General features: G+C 38.5%; 1 protein-coding gene across 1 annotated transcript in view; it reads right to left on the bottom strand.

The window, feature by feature from the left end:
* The window catches only part of Ance-3 (angiotensin-converting enzyme Ance-3), a 181790-nt gene that overhangs the window by 12186 nt on the left and 150242 nt on the right, over window positions 1-19362 (bottom strand). Inside the window, exon 10 of the mRNA XM_069502319.1 lies at window positions 708-848. Within this exon, the coding sequence (XP_069358420.1) occupies window positions 708-848 (141 nt within the window). The remainder of the gene's footprint in view (window positions 1-707; window positions 849-19362) is intronic.

The following is a 19362-nucleotide window of genomic DNA, read 5'->3' as shown; positions in this document are numbered from 1 at the left end:
ACAACGCCGAAGGGAATTGATCAAATACAAGTTATTCAAATACAACTTAGTTTTATATCAATTACTTGCATTGATATGCTAATAAGTTGTTCGATATAAGCTCCCATAAATAGTGTTGAAAGATGATTGTCACCCGTGCACACCGATAAATATCTGAGGCAAATTAGATAACCTGGTATAGTTTCAAAATAATCGAACCGCTGTAATTTCCTCGTTTCTAGTTAAGTAATGACCCAGTATGCGTACTAAAATTATAGGCTTTTTGATTTACCTACTGTCTACCGTGGAATGGCTGAGCCTAAATGGTATTCAATATAGGTACCTTCTTAGTTGAGTAACTGTGTAAGTCTGTGTGAGTCTGACTCGCACTTGGCCGATCAATTTTCGGTTGGTAGTCCGGATAATCGGATAACCGAGGGCCGGATAATCTAGCTTCTGCAGTATATACTTTTGTTTATTATTATTGCTATAAACACCTATACATATAACATATGTAATTATATACCCGGTAACTTCTGGCTCCACGGAAGACCAGCGTTGTGCCTGTGTTCCCGCAACAGGCGCAGCAAATGCTGAGTGGAGTCCATATTGGTACCACACACCACGCATCTTATTTTGAGTGATTTTTATTTTATTTTTTATGTGTACTTTTTGTGGCACCACTTTTTCTTTCTTTCTTTCTTTTTCTTTCTAAATAAGGGACTCACGTCAATATCCTCCCAGCCTCCGGGTTCCGGTAGATGGTACACTTGTGCAGGGGACGGGACGGGTCGCCCGGGATGAACTGGCCGGTCCTCTCACATAACGCGCGGTGTATTTGGAACTGCAGGATCGTGCTCACGAAGTATCTGGGGACAAACATATTAAAATAAATTTAGAATATCAGTTCGAGCTCCTTATATATTCTACCAATAAATTGATGGTGTATGAATATTTGATATTTTGCCATATATATATATATATATATTATTTATAGACTAGCGCTTGACTGCAATCAGACCTAGTGGCAAGTGATGATGCAGCTCAAGAAGAGCGCGCATTGCCTAGAAGATGCCTATTCACTCTTGTCTTGAAGGTACAAATTCTTCAAACTATCCAGCGAAAAGAACAAGAAAGAGGGTAGTTCGCTACTGCCTTTGACAGCTCGAACTTCATCGTGCAATCGGTTTGAAATATTATATTGTACCTTAAAATAATAATAACATACAATTCTAATAAATAAACTTAAATCTAAATTAAAAGTACTTAAAAATATAAAGTAAAACATACAAACTTAAATAAACCTTACCAACTTAAAATTAAACGTCGTCAAAAAGTCCGCCCCTGGTTGCCCCTGGGCCAAAGGTGCCCATTAAGCTGGCACTATTGCCACGCTGAATGGCGACAAATAAAAACATCATTATTAATCTTAGTATGTACCCGTTATTTATATTAAAATATGCTAAAAATCATTAGTATACCTATAGTATCATTATTATTGTGAAAATGCATTTAGGTATGAAATTCCAGTCGACTGCGATCTAGGAATCCATGACGGCTCAGTTCATCAATCAATGAATCTGTTACCCAACTCGCAAAACAGCTCGAATTGTAAATTTGTTTATATTGCAATTTGCAACGTGATGTAATTGTAAAGGCGCGGCCATAGTATTGGCGGAAAGCTAGGGAAACGAGTTTGTTTAGTGGCGTGTGGATGCAATATGTTATTGGACTGTACTAATAAAATGAAGTGATTTTTTTGTATAGCAGTTTATGGGGCTAGAATTCATTATTAAAGAGAATAATTTTAAAAATATCATAATTTACATTCATTTTTTTAAATAATTAATTATTAACGTCATGCTGTACGGAAAGCGATTAATGACATCACAAGGCGTAAACAACAAATATTTTTCAATTTTTTAACATAAAAATTGAAAAATGTTTGTCGTTTATGGATTGTGACGTCATTGATAACAGCGGAAACATTTTACAATGAGATGTTATTAACGTGACGTGCAGCGTGACGTTCATGGTAAAAATAAATAAAAATCATGATTTTTTTTAAATTAATCTCTTTCATAATTAATTCTGGCCCCATAAACTACCGCTTACTCGTATGAGCGATAAGGCTGTATATCCCGCTCTAACCACAGAATATACAGGATGCAACCAGAACGCTAGCGAAAACTTTGCATTATTGTTATACTATTTTGACACAATACAATACCAATAATCATTTACCTCATTTTGTAGTTTTAGTGATTTAGTATTTTTCAAACCCGCAATGTATAGCGTGCAAAACTGGGGTCATTGTCCCACCTACGACGCGGCATTGACTCCAAGTGGACAACTTACGTAGGTAACATTCGTTGACTTCTAGCGTCAGTCAGATGTTTTATTTGCAATATTCAACTTTTACAAAATATAGGATTTCATTTTTTATTTTTTGTGATATCTTATCAGTCATCAATAGTATTGCAGTCTTCGTTTTGCTAGCGTTCTCGTTATACCCTGTATAATAATACTAACGCTCTAACTGTGACCGCACATAAAATTTATACCGTTGCCCGTAATGCGTACACGCCGGCCGTTAGCTACGTCAGTGTGGTAACGACGATAAACAAGGAGTTATGAGAGACGTGTTAAAACGTCATTCAGAGCATACTGCAAGATCGATAGCTATCGGGAACAAAGTAGTAATATGTTGTGGCATTGCTAATAGGCTAAAAGCGTGGTAGACTAAGGCCTTCTCATTTTGAGACCCGTGCTCAGTGGTGGGCTGGCGATGGATTGATAATTAGGCTATAAGTATTTTTTTTTAATAAAATGAAAATAGTGGCTGAAGCCGCTATTTTCAAATGTGAAATAGTCTTTTTAGTTCGTTTTTTGGCAGAGCAGAGGTGTTTTTTTTAAAATTAAGTAGGTACAACTTTTTTTATCAATATCTTGCTGAAATTGCTTATTTACTCGTGTGTAAAGGTGACTGACTGATCTATCAACGCACAGCTCAAACTACTGGACGGATCGGACTGAAAGGCATGCAGATAGTTATTATGACGTAGACATCCGCTAAGAAAGGATTTTTAAAAATTCTATTCCGTGTCCACTCGGACTAGTGATCGATATTTATGCCTTTTTAATCGTTACTATTTCATAAAACCCTGTAATTTGCAAATTATTATTTAACGAGCTTAGTAAGGAAACTTGACGACCTAGAAAAACTTAAGCAAAACGTTCTTACCTAAAAAGTTACTTTCTGATTTGCCAATGATGAACAGAGGCAATGTCCTGCATATAGACTGTGAGGAAGGAGAGAAGCCCCCTGGCTTATGAATTGATTTAACGAGGGTAATAAATAACATTAAAATAAATAAAGCCTTTATTTACTGAGGGTTTACAATTTACAGTTTGTTAGTTTAAATTGCGTCAATTGGTCAATATTATAAATGCGAAAGTGTTTCTAATTCTAAATTAGCCAGTACTGTCCCACGTCTGGGCAAAGGCCTCCCTCCGATCTTTCCACCATTTCCTATTTCGTGCCTCTTCAGGCCACGTAGTTACGTGGCAAACTTATCGAATTCATCACGCCAACGTCGCCTCGGCCGACGACGACCACATGCTTGTTTATAATATTTTTTTTTGTTTTTAATAGAGACAGCGAGCAAAGCAAACGAGCAGGCGAGTCACCTGATGTTAAGTGATTACCGCCGCCCATGAACATTTGCAGCACCAGAGGAACTGCCAATGCGTTGCCGGTCTTTTAGGAATTTGTTTGCCCCTTGAATAACCCCATGTTGTAATCTAGTGGGAACACCAAGCAGTTTTAGTTTTAGTTTTAAGTTTGCGTAATAATTATCACCAACTATATCTTACAAATCCAACATCTGACTATCAAAAAGAGTAATTTATTACCTATTTTGAATATATCATTTGACTTTGCCTTTGACTTTGACTTAAAGCCATTCATTAATAGTTCTATTTTCGCCCCTTTCCTTCAATCACGCCGCAACAGTGCTACGGATCGATTGATTGGTTTGGTAAAGACCAGCCTACTGATTCGCTAACTCAGTTTTTAACACTGAATGACACCCATCGAGCTCGTTTGACATTTCTTTTTAACCCATTTAAGGTTTTTCTATGAAAAATTATTTTCATAACACTCAATGAAGCGTCAGTAGAACTAACCAATATCAAATGAGCTAGGTGGCTATCATTCAGTGTTAGACACTGAGTTAGCGAATCACCCATCTGGAGAGTGATATAGACTCAATAGCTCACCGGTAAAGGAGTGGACTGAAAACCGAAAGGTCGACGGTTCAAACCCCGCCCGTTGCACTATTGTCGTACCTACTCCTAACACAAGCTTGACGCTTAGTTGGAGAGGAAATGGGGATATTAGTCATTTAACATGGCTAATATTCTTTAAAAAAAATGACTATTATTTACCTACCTCGGGTAAAGAGTTCCCGCGCATTTTTTTCAAATTTGAATTCGCGGGCGTCAGCTATTAGTAGAATAAAACTGCACTTCATCATCATCATCATGATCAACCCATCGCCGGCTCACTACAGAGCACGGGTCTCCTCTCAGAGTGAGAAGGGTTTTGGCCATAGTCTACCACGCTGGCCATGTGCGGATTGGTAGACTTCACACACCTTTAAGAACATTATGGAGAACTCTTAGGCATGCAGGTTTCCTCACGATGTTTTGATGATGTAATTAAATATCACTTGCTTTAACGGTAAAGGGAAACTGTTCTCAATTATACTTATTTAAAATAGTATAGCTACAATTATTCAGTGTGCGCTTGCCCTTATAGTGTAATACTAATAAAGAATGACTACAATAATCGTTGACAATCGTTGGAAGGGAGCAAATCACAGGTTTTACAATCCTGCGCAGCTTTGACCGGCCTTGTAGGACCTTTCAGAATTACAAGCTTCGTACCTTTATCACGTAGATATATATTATTACTAGCTGATGCCCGCGACTTCGTTTGCGTGGATTTAGGTTTTTAAAAATACCATGCGAACTCTTTGATTTCCCGGGAAAAAAGTAACCTTTTTTTTTTTTTTTTTTTTATTCAGATACAAGTTAGCCCTTGACTGCAATCTCACCTGGTGGTAAGTGGTGATGCAGTCTAAGATGATAGCGGGCTAACCTGGAAGGGGTATGGCAGTTTTTATTAAACCCATACCCCTTTGGTTTCTACACGGCATCGTACCTGAACGCTAAATCGCTTGGCGGCACGGCTTTGCCGGTAGGGTGGTAACTAGCCACGGCCGAAGCCTCCCACCAGACCAGACCAGAAATTTAGAAATTATAAAATTCCAAACCCCTGCCAGGAATCGAACCCGGGACCTCCCACTATTAAGACCACAGCGCTCACCACTGCGCCAGGGAGGTCGTCAACCTATCACTCTCCAGGTCTTTACCTATACCCATGCAAAAAATCACGTCGATCCGTTGCTCCGTTGCGACGTGATTGAAGGACAAACCAACAAACCAATAAACCAACAAACGAACACACTTTCACATTTTATAATATGGGTACTGATGGGTACTGATAACCATTATCACAATAAAATAGATTCCGTATCTAAGATTGGTTCCGTACCAATGATTATAGGTACTAGATGATGCCCGCGACTTCGTCCGCGTGGACTTAGATTTTTAAAAATCCCATGGGAACTCTTTGATTTTCTGGAATAAGAAGTAGAAGCCTATGTCCTTCCCCGGGCTGCAAGCTATCTCTGTACCAAAAATTCGTCAAAATCGGTTGAAGGGTTGGGCCGTGAAAGACTAGCAGACGGACTGACAGATAGACACACTTTCGCATTTATAATATTAGTATGGATATTCTGTGAGATTTACATTATTGCATTACTAACAAGTTTCATAATCAAAAATTAGGCGTAAAAGACACAAGTCATTAGAAAATTTATGCAAATATTTAATTAACATACTTAATAATATTATTTTTCATGTCAAGGACAATATATAGATAAGTTGACATCGCCGACGACGCAGACGTTGGGGTCCCAAGGTGCTGGAATGGCGACCTCGCACCGGAAGGCGCAGCGTTAGAAGACCCCCACTAGGTGGACGGATGACATCAGACGAGTCGCAGGGAGCCGCTGGATTTAGGTGGCGCAAGACCGTGGCGTGTAGAATTCCTTACAAGAGACCTATGTCCAGCAGTGGACTTTCAGTTGATGATGGTGATGATGAAGGTCTATCGACTCTTAAAACTATGTGCCCCACCCATTGTCACTTCAGCTTCGCAACTCAGACTATGAGGTTAGAATAGAATAGAATGGAATATGTTTTTATTCAAATATTTTTTTTTTTTTTTTTAACACTTTATTGCACACAACAAAAAGTAAACATTGAAAAAACACAATACAGGATCTTATTCTAATAGATGTAGCATGCAAAGGCGGCCTTATCGCTAAAGCGATCTCTTGAAATTTTTAGTGCTTTTGAATCGTCAACTCGTTTAAGTTGCCATTGGTTCGGAATGCCGTTCCTACCGAGAAGACCCAGCAAGAAACTCGGCGGTTGCTCTTTTCAAGTGATCAAAGTTTTTTTTATAGAGATAGCAAGCAAACGAGCAGGCGGGTCACCTGATGTTAAGTGATTACCGCCGCCCATGAACATTGCAGCACCAGAGGAACCACCAATGCGTTGCCGGCCTTTTAGGAATTTGTTGGTCCGCCCCTTGAATAACCCCATGTTGTAATTTAGTAGGAACACCGCCCATGGGAGTTGGTTCCACAGTTTGCACGTGCGTGGAAAGAAGGATCTGGCACATCGTTAGAATGTAGGATAGTTTCCTGATGGTTATCAAAGCATCAGTTAAACTGACGAGCCGTAAAACGGCCATCGGTAGTGCCATAATAGCGCGTAAACGGGTAATAACAGTAAGTGCGGTTACATAATTATATCGCTATTTGAGCACTGACATTTGGAGCTGCTTTATAGTTTACGACTTTTGTACAGCATAAGACCAACATTATAACAATACAAGATATTTTGGAGCTGCTTTATAGTTTACGACTTTGTACGGCATACGACCAACATTATCACAATAGGGTTACAAAGGGAGCAATAAAATTTAAAAATTCGAACAGAAATTACGAGCTGTTAAAAAATTATGATAAACTTCACTAGCCGACGTAGTTTCCACATCACCGTATCTACAAGATATTTGGATATCTCTTGTATCAAGAAAATTATTGCCCATTTACATAATTAATATTATAACTCACAATACTAATACCTACTCATAGTTTCAGATTTAGATTCAGATTTTTTCGTTTGCATAGTAGTAGGTATATTCTTTCCAACCTGTATGTTGAATAATTTAAGTGAACCAGGGTACTAAAATTTATATTAGATTAAGTAAAAAAATACAGTGCACAGGGGTCTAGTTTCTAGTGGAATAAAGAAACGTAATATATACCTATACAAAACCCTGAAAACTTTACACTCCTCTTCATCTATAATAATTATTCCATCATCTATAGATATTCCATATCATCTATAAAATTTTAGGTGCTTAAAATCATCTCCGCGGTTATTTTTTTTCTTTTTCTACTGATCCAACTTGCTATGACAGCAATTTAATTTAATTTAAACATTTTTATTGCTAATACTATGACAAAGAATAAAAAATACTTATAAACAAAGAGCAATATTAAAAATGCCGAAAACAGATAAGATATCAGAGAATTGCATAAAGTCGTATCGCATCCGTTACGTTATAACAAAACAATTTACTTGCACGAGCGCCAGCAGAGGATTTCTTAACGAGAATTTTTGAGCTAAATTAAAACGAAATAGTTTTAAGGCTAAGGTCGGCGAAAATCGACTTGTGCCCCAAATTACGAAAGATGTTACCACTTACCTACGCGGCCTTAAGATGCAATTTTTTTATTACAAAATTGTCTCAAAATAAAAAGTTGTAAGTATGTATGCTCACTTTACATCGCCTTCGCAATATTATTGTATACTTACACCATTTATATAATATAGCATCTCGTAAAAGCACGTTTTATTAGCTAAATGAAAACAGGCAAAAGGTTTACGGGTACTTCTCTGATTTCGTGCAAATCGCATCTCACGTCAAATAAAAAAATAACAAATGAAGCTTAAATGAAGTTACAAATCAGAGTTGCATTATAAAATAACTCTAGTTCTCTTTTTTTCTTACCTTTGTGTTCTAAGTTCTAAGTTCTTTCGCACGGATTATGACGCGAAGTCAGTTTTCGCACTAAGCATCCATAATCATCATCATCACGTCCACTTATTACTGAGCACGGGTGTCCTCTCAAAATGACAAAGGTTCAGGCCACAGTCTACCACGCTGGCCAAGTGGCAGACTTCACACACACCTTTGAGAACATTATGGTAAAGACGTGTAGGTTTCCTCACAATGTTGCCCTTTACCATTAACGTACCTAAAATAGGTACGATGTTTAATCATTGCTTAAAACAACATACACATAAATAATATCTGTCCCGGCTGTCCTCACGTGCTTAGTCGACGTTAGCCCGACTAGTTTCGAACCCATCCGGGGTCCCTTTTCAAAGGAGTCAGTTCGCGCACGGACCGCAGTTTTGACCCAAAACCGCGGCGCGTGCGCGAACTGACTCCCTTGAATAAGGACCCCAGATGGGTTCGAAACTAGTCGGGCTAACGTCGACTAAACACGTGAGTACAGCCGGGACAGATATTATTTATCATGGAAATCACTCACGGTACTCTTAACGCTAAAACACACATACCTAACTCTGAAAAGTTAATAGTGCCGGGATCGAACTCGTGACCTCCCGAATAGGACACCGAGACATTTTAATCACTAGGCTATCAGAGAGCATTCGCTCTATCTAAATAGAAGGGAATAGAATAATTTGAAATTAGTCCCAGCGGGATGTCTACTTGTTCGGGACAATATATGAACGGGATAAGGGTTGTCACAATATTTCTCTTTCATCAAAATGTAAGTGGCTAGGAAATTAAGTCACGTGCACTACATTCTACAGACGAGGGTTTTCCTACAATACGGATTGTAGTTTGCGATGTAATTTATTCAATGAATATTTGAATAACTTAGACGCCTTTATGAAATGTAAAATATTACCTAGTTTAATATTTTGTTTTTTTAAATAAAAAATCTAAATATATAAAAAGAGAAGGTGACTGACTGACTGACTGATCTATCAACGCACAGCTCAAACTACTGGACGGATCGGGCTGAAATTTGGCATGCTGATAGCTATTATGACGTAGGCATCCGTTAAGAAAGGATTTTTGAAAATGCATCCCTTAAGGGGGTACAATAGGGGTCTGAAATTGTCGTCGAAATTTTAAGTAATTGAAACTGAAATTGTAGTCCACGCGAACGAAGTTGCGGGCATAAGCTAGTATTACAATAAAACCTTAAGCTAGCCTTATCTAATTACCATACAAATAATTCCCGCGTGGAATGGTGCCAAGAATACTGGCTGCATTTCCGCGCTGGACAGTCAGGCGGAAATGTCTACGGTTCGCGGGTAGATTTTCATTACATAACAACTATTCGTTACACTTGTTAGTATGAAGTCATTGGGTCAAAATTGTGCGTCTGCCTCGCGGTAAATACATAAATAAGTGAAGTAACAGTCAGTTATATGGTTATACTCGGTAATGAGCCGTAAACGTGCGTGATTGAAAGACATTTGATACATTTTCATGAGGAAAATTAGGTGCTGCCGCTGTAAACATTTGTGCATCGATGTACCTATAAGCACAGAATATATAATATATAAGTAGGTATTATGCGGAATACCGTATTTAGAATAGTAAATATATAAAGGGAAACTGACTGACTAATTGACTGACTGATTGATCTATTAATGCACAACTGAAACTATTGGACGAATGGGGCTGTTTGGCCAGCACATAGCTATTATGACGTAGACATCCGCTAACAAAGGATTTTTTTTAATTAATTAAAATAGGGCTTTGAAACCGGTCGAGTGCGAGTCGGACTCGCACAATAAAGGTTCCGTACCATACCATGATCATACAAGAAATAACACTTTTTTTTGTAATGTAAAAATTCACGGTTTTCGGATTCTTCCCTTTAGCTACTTGAGCTGCCTATGAGACATTGCCATCTGCAAAATTTGATGATTCTAGGTCAACGGGAAGTACTCTATAGGTATTGATTCCCTGGCGAGTCCAAAATTATACACAATATTTTGATTGCGTTGACTATAAAGTTTGAATTTTCCCAAGCTACAAGGGATTGTAGACCTGAGTATTTCACATTAGTTTCAACTTGTTACCTTCACGCGTCCCTGAGGAAAAAGGTCGTGACAGACAGACAGGCAACGAAGTGATCCTATAAGGGTTCCTTTTTCCTCTGGAGATACAGAACCGAAAAACCGGCCAAGTGCGGGTCAGACTCGCGCACAGAGGGTTCCATACCACAGTCTTATTTTTCGACATTTTGCACGATAAATCAAAAACTTTTATGCATAAAAATAATTAATAATAATCTGTTTTAGAATTTGAAAGTAAAGCCCTTTCATATGATATCCAATTTGGTATAGTTACCGTAGTTTGATAATTGAAAATAGTAATATTTGTTCATGAACACATTCGAATTTTTTTTTCTGTGATGTACCTAACCACAAATTCACGGTTTTTGGATTCATTTCTTTGCTTGTGCTATAAAATCTACCTATCTACCAAATTTCATGATTCTAGGTTAACGGGAAGTACACTTTAGGTTTTCTTGACAGACACGACGGACAGACAGGGGTCCTTTTTTTCTTTATGAGTTACGGAACCCTAAAAAGGGCATACCTATTACGATGCTTCGTTTACGAGATTTTATAACACGGTAAAATATCACCTGCCACTTTTGGCGAGCCGTCGTTATGGTGAGACTTATATGGCTGCCATCTTTTTTCCATCTAGATGGTGTCTTTTATGTGGACAAAAACTGCTAAGTGCTGTCTTGCGAGATATGCCAGACATCTCGACTAGTAGTAACTAGTAGGTAAGTATTACGATATCTCACGTATTATATAACACAGACTTCGTTACACTAAATTAGTAACTATAGTTTAAGAGCCTCAATAGCTCAATCGGTATAGGAGTGGACTGAAAACTGAAAGGTCCGCGACGGTTCAAACCCCGCCCGTTGCACTATTGTCGTACCTACTCCTAGCACAAGCCTGACGCTTAATTGGAGAGGAAAGGCGAATATTAGTCATTTAACATGGCTAATATTCTTTTTTAAAAATGAAAAAAAAAATGAATAGTACGCGACAGGTCGAGATGGCATCCTGGTTAGGGGCGCCCCACACTCCCCAGTGCGGGTGACGTGCGGGTGTACGGGGCTTCTCCCACCTCATACCTCGATTCCCATCTCAACCTGTCGCGTACCTACTATATACGTAGTTTGTTCAGAGTCAGTAACAGAATCGATTTTTAGTACGGGTTATATTTTGACCAAAAAATACTTCAAAATCCTGCAAGTTTGAACACCTAGTTGAACGACCCCATGCACCAGCTGATTCGGGCCGCGCAAGCGGGAGCGCGCACGATCGACGCCAGCCGTCCCTTTCGCTCACAGCCGCTCGCTTGGGGTGACCATGTTTTTCGAGGACAACTACTCAACACAACAAGCTTATAACTTGGTAAATTTTAATTAAATATTTTTGAAATTTAATTTCATGTAAAAATATTCGACACGACGTGTTTCGGTTTTTGGGTCAACTAAAACTAACGTTGTATAATATTGAAGTCGTTGAATTACGTGTTTAATTATGATTCGGATTAAGTGCGACCAAAAATGGCGCCTCATGGCTTGGTCTCATGAGATTGAACCAGATTGAACCCTTTGTGACACCGGAGACATTTCACGAAGGCGTGCCTACTGTTATCCTTGACTTATTGTATCGATAAACCATTGTAAGTTCAGATTCCATGAACCTATAGACATGTAGGGCTTACGATTGAAATTACTTTGTGTTAATCTTTCTAAGCAAGTGATATTTAATTAATTAAAACGCACATAATTCCGAAAAGTTAGAGATGCGTGCCCGGGATCGAACCCCCGACCTTCGATTAGAAGGCGGACGTCCTAACCACTAGGCTATCACTGCTTACACACACTATCACACTTGCTTGCTTTAACGGTGAAGGAAAACATCGTGAGGAAACCTGCATGCCTGAGAGTTCTCCATAATGTTCTCAAAGGTGTGTGAAGTCTACCAATCCGCACATGGCCAACGTGGTAGACTATGGCCAAAACCCTTCTCACTCTGAGAGGAGACCCGCGCTCTGTAGTGAGCCGGTGATGGGTTGATCATGATGATGATGATGAATCTTTCTAAATTATTTAAAAGGAGAAACTAAATTGTCATTAATCTATACCTATATCAATCCATATTAATATTATAAATGCGAAAGTGTGCTTGTCTGTCTGTCCATCCATTTAACTGTTGTCGCACTTGTGGTTGCCGCCTTTTTCAACGGAAGTCACGTGATCTGTTGCGGGGAAGCCATCTTGAATCGATTTGTATAAATGCGAGTGTTTGATGGATTTAATGCAGTCTCGTCCCTACTCGAGACTCGACGACTATTAAATGCTTTTTTAGGTCACCATTTTGATTGAGTGGTTGCAATAGCAATTATTTACTGTGCCCTAATCAAGTTAATATAGCAGTTTGGTTATTATAAAAAGTAAAACTCTCGATAAGCCTCTGCGCGTTGTAATTAATATTTAATTTCACTTCTGGTATGTTTAATGTAACCGATTTTCACCGAAAGTTCATCTCTGGTATGCAAACTGTTTCTGTACCAAATTTGCGGAGCGAGCGAGCTGGACTGATGAGCTAAAGAAGATGGCGGGGAGTCGAGCGTCGTCGGGTGGATGAGGAAGGCGGAGGACCGTGTTTTGGCGGCGCGCTCTTGAAATCGCATATGTCCAGCTGTGGACGCATACAGTCTGATGAATTGGATTGGATTGATTAAGGCTATGAGATGACAACAGATTATTACTAAAGATTGAAATTCAAAACTGGTAAATAACTCGATGTGTTATAAATAAACGGTTAGGTTTATAGAGAAGGTTATCGATACTCTAGTTAATATTACTATGACTCAAGGTAAAAAAACTGGTACGAGCATTGACTTATAAATTACTTCGTAAGGACAGGGCTATTGAACAAACATAATAGCACCGACTCAGTGATGCTTTAGCACCAATGCAACCTCAGTGACGTCTGGATTTCAAACGGATCGTTTATTAGTATCTGAGAGGTGGCGCTGATTTATTTGGTTCCAAAACCGTGAAAAATTTTGTTCGCTTGACCATATCTTGTCATTTATATCGATGGGTACGAGTTACTATGACAATGTCTGTTGGCAAATTGTAGAACAGTATCTGTGGAGATAATCTACAGCAGGCATACAGGTAGGTACTTGAATTAAGTTTTAATTACTTAGGGACGCTGGTATTGCAATGTGTCATACCTACTTACTGCGATGCCTGAAAAGCTTTAAAAATGGATTAGGTACCTTTATGCTCCTTTGCCTCTGTGCTACAGTGCGACAAGGCTCTCTTGGCACTTGAATGACATTGACAGGGGGGCGCTGTTGGAGAACAAAGGGGGTGCAAAGGGGACACTTTAGTTAAGGGGCAACGTTAGTTCTGTTTGTCGCCACGCGCCAAGATAGCCTTGTCGCACTGTACAGCGGTTGATCTCTCGATGTGCATTTATCAGTACCGACCTCGAGCAGTCTTCGATCACCAAATCGGGGACAAAAAGGAGGAAATGGAAGAGAAATATTTAAAAAAAACTCTCGACGAGCTGACGGTATCACGCAGTGGTGAGCGCTGTGGTTTTTCAAATGAAAGGTTCCGAATTCAATCCCAGGCAGAGGTACAATTTGGGGTGCCAGCCAGGTAACCTCAGCCTCAGTCTGGGTGCTGCTGATCCCTTTTCAAGGGGAAGAGTATTCGGGCCGATGCACCCCGGTAACATGGCTAATAATCTCTCATCGGGGATTGTATAGTGGGCTGTGGCTAATGACTTGGCTGGGGGGCAGGTTTCTCCGCGTGTCCCTCTGACTAGCAGAGGGCACAGTGGACGAAGCGTAGGACGTGGGCGACGTGCGTGGGGTCTGCAGTTGTCGCCCGTTGGGTCCCCGAGTCGGGAGGCGCACGCACTCCGTCGTTATAGCTAGTTGTAAATACAGCCATTATTGTAACCCAGCACGTATTATGGTTTATACGTATTTACTTGATAAAATAATAGAAGCTGCTTGGTGCCCCTTGACTCCATATTCTGAGAGCATTCGGTGCCGTGCACAGTGGGAGGTTGGCTGGTGGTTATCGCATGCTGCATGTTGCACCATACGTCTGCTTCAGCGGATTATAGCAAATTTTTGGTTCCTTGTATGTCATGGACTCGCAAAGGAACGACTGCTTAATCTATACATCCCCTTAGAACGTTAAATACATTGACTTATTATAGGTAGTATATCATATCACTGGTTTAATAAAAATAAGGCGTATTAAAATGCCGTATCCTTTGTGTCGTTAGGCAGTGGTGCTACCGGAACCTCGAGCCGGACCCGGTCGAAGGGCGCTGCACACCTCTCTCTATTTATGCTGCCACTTAGAAATTGTATACGGATACGATGTTTTGTTTGTATTCATTACGTTTATATTTCATCAATATATTATGTAGAGGTAGAGGCAAGTGAGGATTTGACTACTGACTAATTTGACTACTTTGAGTGACTATGTACCTGTACCACTTTACCTAAACATATAAAAGGAAAACAACGCACAGCTCAAACTACTGGACGGATCAGGTTTAAATTGAAAATTTAACCTCTAAGAAGGTGAAATAGGGGTTTGAAATTTGTGTAGTCCACGCGGACGAAATCGCGAGCGTAAGCTAGTTGATAATAAAAATATGCCGTATCCTTTGTGTCGTTAGGTAGTGGTGCTACCGGAATCTCGAGCCGGACCCGGTCGAAGGGCGCTGCACACCTCTCTCTATTTATGCTGCCACTTAGAAATTGTATACGTATTTACGATGTTTTGTTTGTTTTCATTACGTTCATATTTCATCTAATCAGTACCCTTATTATAAATGCGAAAGTGTGTTTGTTTGTTGGTTTGTTGGTTTATTGGTTTGTTGGTTTGTTGGTTTGTCCTTCAATCACGTCGCAACGGTGCAACGGATTGACGTGATTTTTTGCATAGGTATAGATAAAGACCTGGAAAGTGACATAGGCTACTTTTTATCCCAAAAAATCAAAGAGTTCCCACGGGATTTTGAAAAATCTAATTCCACGCGGACGAACTCGCGGGCATCAGCTAGTCTAAATATATAAAAGGAAAGGATTTTTGAAAATTGGATATTTGACTCCAATTTTTTTATTACTTTATTATAAACTAGGATAAAAATAATGACGTAAACTGAAAAACTAAAATTAGAAAAAGATAGCAATATAGAATTATGACAAATGCCATAGTAGCTTCGTGCGGTTTCATACAAATTTTCGTTTTGCGAGAACGGGATAGAAGACCCTCCCACTCCATAATTAAAATGCCTGTACGTCATTATTTTCATCCTAGTTTATAATAAAATAATAATATTTATTAAAATCAAAAGTAGTAAAATACCCAATTCAACCGCTAAGGGGTTTTGTCTAGTCCACGCGGACGAAGTCGCGAGCATAAGCTAGTACTACTACAAGTATATGCCTTTTGCGTTTCCATGTCAAATGCGTGCATCTAATCGTCAGCATTGCAATATCAAGAGCATTCGACCTTAGGGTGTATGTTTCTGTTGCACAACTGTACCTCCAAGTTACAACGCAAGTGTCTACCATGTGTCAACGCAATATCATACAAATGACAAAGAATCTGGGGCCTTTATTCGCAGCAGTTTATACAAACATTGTGTTGTGTGGAACACGCTGCTGGTTCAAAAATGGAATCAAAGTTTCGAAATTGCGTTCAACACATCATCGAAATGTAAATATTTAAATAAACTATACCTACTATACTCTAGCAATAAGCGAACTAAAGAAGTTAAAACAGTAGGTTCAAAAGGGCTGGAACCCAGAGCTGTAAAACCAGTTAAAAATACTATGTATTAAAAAAAAGAATAAAAAAATGTTAAAAAATAAACTTATGACAGTGGGAAACAAAAGTGTGGAACACGCTGCTGGTTCAAACACGGAATAAAAGGGCAAAATAGGGGTTCGAAATTTGTGTAGTCCACGCGAATTAAGTCGCGGGCATAAGATAATCTTCTTAATTTATATAAAAGGAAAAGGTGACTGACTGACTGACTGATCTGACTGATCTATCAACGTACAGCTCAAACTACTGGACGGATCGCGCTAAAATTCAGGATGTAGGCATCCGCTAAGAAAGGGTTTTTGAAAATTCATCCCCTGAGGGGGTAAAATAGGGGTTTGAAATTTTTGTTGTCCACGCGGACGAAGTCGCAAGCATAAGCTAGTTAAAAATAACTTTAAAAATACTTATATTTAGCATTGATGTCAGATTAACTTACATAAACGAATAACACAAAATAATACACTAATTCGTCACAGTTGAATGCATAAATTGAAATAATACACTACTCATGGTCACAATAGTTTCAATTACTTTATAATACTATAATTTTGTCTCACTAGACCTTATAGAACTAATTAGGTATTTCTAGTTTAATTCAATCTAGATTCTATGGCTGTGATTCAGCACATTGAAATGACATTATATACCACGTTTCTGATGCAGTAGGGCGAATACATACTGTCAACGCATATTATACAGTTGATAGTGCACACGTAGCATATTATACAGTGGATAGTTCACACGTAGCATATTATATTATGACATTAATGTAGATCGTGCATAAATATTATTATCTATGGTCGAAAATTGTACTCTAAGAACTGTCAAAAAATAAAACTCGTTACACACTCCGCTGAAGAATACGTTGTTTCTTTGTTCCTTCTCCGTACCTGAAAATTAGAAGATCTGCCTATTGGGTCTTCGGTGTTAGTTCTGATAACTAACACCCACGTACTTGGTACTGGCTTTTCCTGCATGTTTAACACCTACTTAAACATTTAGGAAAAGCCAGCCATTAAGCAAGCAATACCCTATCTCTCTGTGTGTGAGAACACACATTTCTCTTAAATCTACTGATGTAGTAAAAATATTTGTTGATAATAATGTGCCTACCTATTTAATTACCTAGAATAGGCACAGAATATATAATAGTACTAACGGTATAGGTTTATGCGTTACATTTGGGAAGGTTTAGATTGTCCTAAACAGCGACCTTAGTGGTGGGTGCGCAGTTACAACTTACAAGTAACAACAAATTGGCTTACATTGTGTAAGGTCGTGTGTAATGAACGATATTATTTTCAGGGTGATTATGAAGAAAAGTGATTGCTTTTAGCCGAAAGTAGGTGCACGATGGTACCTATTGTTTTCGGGCCTTTTTAGGGTTTGTTTATTTTAAATACACCATAAGACCTGCATAGTTAAAATTAAGTAGGTAAATAATTTTTAACTAAAATTTTGAGTCAAAATGAGATTATGGTTTTATTTTAGGATATTATTTTCGCAAACCCTTTTCACAAAATATTACATCAATTGTTCTAGCGATAGGTCAGGTATAGCGAATTCGGTATAATATCATGTTTTGCGTCTCAGAAATTTCGAAGCTAGGTGACTAATATATTTAGTGGGTCGACGGAAATATTATAATGATGGGAATTGGGTGCATTTGATGGTGAGTGGTAGGCCTGTAACCTAAGCATGAGTTTACACATATCGACAACGTTAAATAAGTGTAATTTGCTTTAACGATGAAGGAAAAGCATCGTGAGGAAATCTGCATGCTTGAGAGCTGTTGTCTATTATGTTCTCAAAGATACTGTGAAATTTTCCAATCGTTACTTGGCCTGCTTGATGGGCTATGGCCTAAACTCTTCCCATTCTGAGAGGAGGCTAGTTCTCAGTAGTGGACTGGTGATGAGTTGAGATAATAATGATGAAAGGCGACAGTTTGAAACACAACTCTCAGACTTGGACGCGTTTGGAACCCTCGTAGCTTTAGTTAAGCACACCACTATAATATCAACTTACAAATTAACAATTTTGACCATCAGTGAGCGTAACATGTTAGCTGTTCTGGATAAATAAATTGACTTTGACAATAACACTAGGGCTGATTTATATTTTAGATACAATTTTATCGTTTGAGACGTTAGGTGTATAAACGAACTCGAAACTTGAAACTAAGCAGAACGTGGCTTAACATTAACGTTACAGTATTTCGACACACGAAATCTGTCAACGTTGTCGAGATGGCCACTCGTACTAGGCCTACCGAGCCCGAAGGTCTCAGTGCGGATATTGTGTCAACAGCGTGCGAACCAGTTAAACGGATAGACTTAGTCTGAACAAAACCTCCGTGTCGCAATCCTTTAACTTATGTCTTCATATGGGATGACAGGGTTACTAGCTACCCGCCCCGGCTTCGCACGATTGCAATGGTTCTTTTTATTTTATTTATTTTCTTTATTGGGTTTACCAACAGCTTATAACATTTAGGTACATAAATAACAATTTTAATTTTACAAAATACTTTATATTAATTTATCCCGTTGTCCCCGTAGTCTGGCCCGTTTAGGTATTTGAATAAAATTATTGAAAATCAGTCCCGTCAGACGGCGGAAAGCGGTTCTGTTTTATACTAAGTACTTATGTAGAGATAGACGCAGGACGTAAGATGGTTAGATGAATCTATATGTAGAAGTTTGTCATCGGTTTCTTCGCATAATAAATAAAAAATAAACACATTTAATCTTTCATAAATAATCTTTTGATATATACTTCGCAAAGGAGAAACGGGACGACTTGATTTTTTACATGGGTATGTATAGTTAAAGAAAGTGACAAAGGCTTTTTATCCCGGAAAATCTAAGAGTTACCACGGGATTTAAATAAAATTAAATCCACGCGAACGAAGTGGCCACCAGTTACAATACAATATACATAAATATTTCTATTGCTAATTTATTATATAATATATATTCCTATACCTACCATATTCATATGTGGTATAGCAGATTATATCAATTAAAGAAAACATATTGCAACGACATTTTAAATAAATTGAATAGATAAATAGGTATCGTGGCCTACGTAATTGACGCTTACACGGAAATATGAGAAACCTTGAATTATTGAGCCTTTTACATTAATTATATAATAAGTTACCTATAATTTTCCAATAGTAAAGTACCTAATAGTGTTAACAGAATGA

The sequence above is a fragment of the Maniola hyperantus genome, chromosome 12 (assembly GCF_902806685.2).
Source record: "Maniola hyperantus chromosome 12, iAphHyp1.2, whole genome shotgun sequence".
Lineage (NCBI taxonomy): Eukaryota > Metazoa > Arthropoda > Insecta > Lepidoptera > Nymphalidae > Maniola > Maniola hyperantus.
Note: the sequence above shows the minus strand (reverse complement) of the source record. Positions and strands in the feature narration are given on the sequence as shown.